Source organism: Terrapene carolina, unplaced genomic scaffold (genome assembly GCF_002925995.2).
Source record: "Terrapene carolina triunguis isolate 2854851 unplaced genomic scaffold, T_m_triunguis-2.0 Scaffold23294, whole genome shotgun sequence".
In the NCBI taxonomy this organism is placed as follows: domain Eukaryota; kingdom Metazoa; phylum Chordata; order Testudines; family Emydidae; genus Terrapene; species Terrapene triunguis.
This window is the reverse complement of record NW_020687645.1, coordinates 181-5,526: the sequence shown is the minus strand read 5'-3', so window position 1 is coordinate 5,526 and position 5,346 is coordinate 181. Positions and strand designations below refer to the sequence as shown.

At 56.0% G+C, this 5,346-nt stretch overlaps 1 protein-coding gene across 1 annotated transcript; it reads left to right on the top strand.

Moving 5' to 3' along the window:
• The first annotated feature begins 62 nt into the window (after positions 1-62).
• On the top strand, positions 63-3,347 carry LOC113408736 (zinc finger protein 436-like). The gene is made up of 3 exons (XM_026662134.2): positions 63-773; positions 926-997; positions 1,219-3,347. The coding sequence occupies exons 1-3, from the start codon at positions 635-637 to the stop codon at positions 2,475-2,477; spliced, it is 1,470 nt and encodes a 489-aa protein (XP_026517919.1). The 5' UTR covers positions 63-634; the 3' UTR covers positions 2,478-3,347.
• Positions 3,348-5,346: the final 1,999 nt, after the last annotated feature.

Genomic DNA, 5,346 nt, shown 5'->3' with positions numbered 1-5,346 from the left:
TGTTTGGACGCAGATTTGTTATGAGAGTTCAGTGAATGTCTCTTGTGTGGGAACACGGATTATTTCCCCCTTTGATAAGATTTGTTTCCTCGCGGAGGAGCTGAGCCCGGTAATGCGCACACATTTGTTTGGGACTGTGTGAACGGTCCCATTAACACTGTTTAATTTAATGAGAGAGTTTGAAAATATCGCAGTCCTGGTGTGGAAGCGGCGTTGTGCTGGAATAAAAAGACAAAGGCCGGGATCTTTAAATTCGGGAGCCTAAATTTAGGCTCCTGAATCCATATTCAGGCACCTGGGTAAGTGGCCTATTATCAAAAGTTCTGGGCACTCAGAACTGAAATCCAGCGATGCCTGCTCGGGACTTGTAAAAACCAGGATTCTTATTCAGGATAAGGCTCAAGGAGGCAAACTTTAGGATGGTATTTTTAAAAATCATGTCTCATGCATTACGTCCGAACGACAGAGTCTGGAGGTTCCGCCTGGAGGGAGCGCGCAAAGGGGAAATCGGTGCAAAATGGACTAAAGCCGCTGCTGAAACGTCCCCATTTGCACTTTTCGCCTGACAGGCTGCAGAAGAACGTCCGTGTTTTGCTCCAGGTTGTTCCATTCTCCCAGAGAGCAGGAAAAGGGAATGGCTGCAGCAAAGGCAGTGACCTTCGAGGAGGTGGCTGTGTATTTCACCGCGGAAGAGTGGGCTCTGCTGGACCCCACTCAGAGAGCCCTCTACAGGGACGTCATGTGGGAGAATTATGAGAATGTGACCTGGCTGGGTAAGTCACCATGGGCATTTCCCATCTACTCGGGTTGCAAGTCCTTGCTGGCGAACATAAGGCTGGGATCTTCCCAGCATCCTCTGTGTAACGAGGAAACCGGGAATCCGTAACCAGCCCTGATCTCTCCTGTTCTCTCTTCCCCGGGGCAGGATTCCCCATCCCTAAACCTGACCTGATCTCCCACATGGAGCGAGGGGAACAGCTGTGGGTGCACCAAGCAGGTATTCCCTCCCTTCCCCCATCCTCTGTGCCATGGTATCAATGCTGAAGCTCGTGAGTTTCCAGCTGCGGGGAGGAGTTTGGGGAAGATTCAGCTACTGACTGTTCAGCTGATCCAAAAGCTTCTGCCTGTGTGACAAACCTTTTGCCGATCCCCTTTCCCCAGGGCCCCTCCCTCCCCAGCGCAGGGAGTGATTCATGCTGGGTTCTCTCCTTCCCCCAGCAGGTGATGGGACAGCCAGTGAGAACGAGGAAGAGAATCCCCAGCAGGGAGGCCCTGAGTTGGCAGAACCACACGGGATGTTCTCGGGAAGGTCCCAGGGGAACGTTTGCCAGGGAGAGGCTAGCGAGAGTCAGGGCAGGTCAGAGGAGCAGTGGGGAAACCTGCCCGGGGAGAGAGAGGGTAAATCCTCTCCTGAAGAGGGATGTTTCAAGAAACTCAAACAGCTCCTGGACCTTAAGGGGAAGCAGAAAAGATGGACGGGAAAAGCAGGCGCTGAATGTGGGCAGGGCTCAGGAGAGATGCTCCGTCTGGGAACCCACCTGGAAGAGGCATCCCATAGATGCGGGGAAAGCCCCCAGCAGAACTCGATGCCGCCACAACATCAGAGCGCAGCCCTCACCATCCAGCAGAGAATCTGCTCAGAGCAGAAACTCTGCCTGTGCCCCGACTGCGGGAGAAGCTTTGTTCGGAGGTCGACCCTCATGGCACATCAGAGGCTCCACACGGGAGAGAGGCCCTACAAATGCCCTGACCTGCAGAGGAAACCTTTCCCGCATCCAGAATCCAGGAAACACTTTGCCGAGAGCTCGGTCCGGACGAAGCACCGGCGATTCCACCCGGGAGAGAGTCCCTATGCGTGCCTGGACTGCGGGAAAGGATTCAGCCTACGCTTCAACCTTGCGATGCACCGGAGGGTCCACACGGGCAAGCGCCCCTTTTTGTGTCCTGACTGTGGAATGGGCTTTAACCGGAGAGCCAAGCTCACTGTGCATCAGAGGGCCCATGAGGGGGTGCGACCCGACTGCGGGAAAAGCTTCGGCCGGCAGGCACCTCTGGAGCAGCCCGGGAGAGCCCATTGCAGGGAAAAGCCGCGTGTCTGCACCAGCTCTGGGAAAAGATTCATCGACGCCTTGGCCCTGATCGAGCACCAGCGGGGCCACACGGGAGAGAGGCCCGATAAACACCATGAGGGCGGGAAAAGCTCCGACCTGGCCCAGCGCTCTCCGGCCCCAGAGGAGGGGCCACGCTGCAAAAGCACAGCCCTGCCAAAACACCGGGCAGCGGAGAGACCCTACCGCTGCCTCGACTGCGGCAGGACCTTCAGCAGACGCGCCAACCTGCTCTCCCACCGGTGTGGCCACACGGACGAGCAGCCCTACAGGTGCTCGTACTGCGGGAAGAGCTTCAGCCTACGTTTCAACCTTGCGATGCATAGGAGAGTCCATGCTGGCAAGCGACGCAATACAGGCCCCAACTGAGGCAGCGGCTTCAACCAGAGATCTGACCTCATGGTGCACTGGAGACTCCACGTCAATCAGTCTTCAGAAGAGCAGGTTGGAAAATAGGGTTTTCTTTTGGGGTTTTTTTCCACCTCCATGGAAAATTTTAACTTTTCGGGGAAATTTCTAATGCCAAAACATTTTGGCCAACAATGGAAATCTTTGCTGTGGTGCCTCATCAGAGTTGTAGTTCACGCATGCTCCCATTCTCCTCTCTAGGCCTGCCTCCCTGGTCAGCCTGCCTCGCCCATGATACACCACAGTCTCCCCTCTTGATTTCAATGGGACTTAGGCACTTCTCTGTGTTATATTCTGGCATACACGCCGAGACGTTCAATAAAAGCATAAATCTTCTCAGTGGAAGGTTGCCGTGTAACACAACTTCATTTTGAAGAATTCAGTACGGCTCACACACAACAAACCAAAAACAGAGAGAGACAAAGCAGGCTGCTCTCTGAGACAGAGAGGAACAACTCACCCTTGCACTAAGCTGGCTTTCTCCGGCCTGACTCTCACTGCAAGCTTCCCTAGAGCCCCTAGCCTGCTCGCAGGACCAGAAACCCCCACCACACCTGAAGTGCTAGCTTGCCCTCCCAACGCAGTCCTTGATGCACCACAATCTGTATCTTGAGGTCCTTAGTGGCTGACAGTCAAAGAGCTTACAGATCAAAAGACAAGGGGTACCAGGTGGACGAGGCAAACCAGCAGGTTGGATGGGAGGTGGGGAAATCTAATGGGATGTGCACGGTCCTCAGCCAGCTGGGAGCAGAGCTCACAGCTGCAAGGCTGCATTCGCCTGTCTCCACCACGGCAGAGGAGAGGCGTGAGCCAGGGCGAGCTGGTGGCTTTGCAGATCAAGCCTGGGAACTTTCCCCCACTTGCGAGGGGTGGCAGGAGACCAAGCGCAATTAAGAGAATTTTCTCCCCTCCAGGGAGAAATTCAGGGGGCTGGTTGCCAATGACCCCCCCGGGGGTTCCACTGACTGATACAGCCACCGTAAGCAGGGGCCTAGCCCAGCAGGGATGGGGACTAAACCCGGGCTTGCGTGTCGCGAGGTGGAACCTCACCCAGCTCACTCCTGGGTGGGACGGGTTGGATTGACTGTACAGTTACATTTGAATCAGCCCCCTCAGCTGACCTTACCCAGGAGACAAGCCCCACCCGAAGGGCTGGGAATCCAGATGCCCCCCCCCAGCCACCAGCACTGAAGCCAGAGTGTGAAGAGGACTCTGTCACCCCACTGGGCATCCCCTTTACCTGCCTTGTCCTGCATGGGGATGATAGACTGTCTGCCCCCCTCCACCATGCACCCCCCCCCCCCAGAGGATAATTAGTCTCAGCTGGGATCAGCGCCCCAACCCTGCGGAAACCAGCCTTTCCCTGGGAGAGCGGCTGCCAGCAGAGAATAGGGTGACCAGACAGCAAGTGTGACAAATCGGGATGGAGGTAGGGGGTAATAGGGGCCCATATAAAAAAAAGCCCCAAATATCGGGACTGTCCCTATAAAATCGGGACATCTGGTCACCCTAGCAGAGAAGGGGTTAACACGATGACACCCTGTAACCACAACAGCTGATTTCTTAACTCCCGCTAAACCCTGATCCCAGGATTTCCTTGAGTAGTGGGGTCGCAGTGTCTCCCACCTCCCCGGTGGGGCCGTGTTTTTCCATCCCCTTAGAACGGCTGGTGGCTGGGTTGGCCCCATGGGCTTGGTTCTCCCTGAAACGGGCCGGGCTCTGGGCTGCGAGTTGCGGGGGGCGATGGGTCATTGGGGTCCTCACACTCCCAGAGTCGTGTGCCCTGAAGGAAGAGGGGTCACCGCAATGGGCCCGGATTGGGCTGAAACAGGGCCTCTGGGAAAGTCTCTCTGGGATCGGAGTCTTGAACCCTGGATCCTGCCTGGGTTTGGCCCTTCCAGCCCTGCAGGGCCCTAGGACCCAAGGTCTGAGCCCCAGATATTTGTGTGTAGATGGAAGGGGGGTTTGCACTAGGGATCCATTTGGTTGCATGTTTCATTGCTCCTCTAGGCCAAGTGAAAAGCACCCACTGCAGGCTCCTTGCATAGCTCCAAGCTCCCCATGAGCTCCCATCCTCCTCATACTCGGTGGTTTATGTACCCTCATTCCCCCGTGCCAGGAAATCTGTATACACCCCCCTATCCCGGGTCTCTGTAGCTCCCCACCCCCCCTGCCATTCCCATAGACAGACAAATGCCATCCAGTCAAACGTTAGACCGCGCTGTGCTCAGCTAATTAATGGCCCACCTGGACATCATGGAGGTCAGCAACAGAACAGGACCAGAGCCCAGCTGTCCTGGGCCCAACCCAACGCCCTGACCGCCGGACCCTGCTGCTTAGTCCTCAGTGTGACGTCCCATCTTCCCCGCTTGGTTATCCATCCCCTCCCTGATCCCTACTGCCGCCCGCCACCTCCCAGAGAAGTTAATTAGAGCACCGAGGAGCCCCTCTGATGGAGTAGCACCCCAGTGCGCTAGGTGCTGTACAGGCACAAACAGCCCCCACCCCAAAGGGACAGCAGTCAAAGAGCCAGTTGTCACAGCTCAGGGGTAGGGATAGCTCAGTGGTTTGAGCATTGGCCTGCTAAACCCAGGTTTGTGAGTTCAATCCTTGAGGGAGCCATTTAGGGATCTGGGGTAAAAATCTGTCTGGGGATTGGTTCTGCTTTGAGCAGGGGGTTGGACTAGATGACCTCCTGAGGTCCCTTCCAACCCTGATATTCTATGAACTGCACCTCTCTTGCCCCTTAGCAGTTTGGTGAGGGCACCCGCTTTCAACCTTCCACCCCCAGCACCTGTGTTGGGTCCGCGTCTCTCTCCCTTCTGACTGG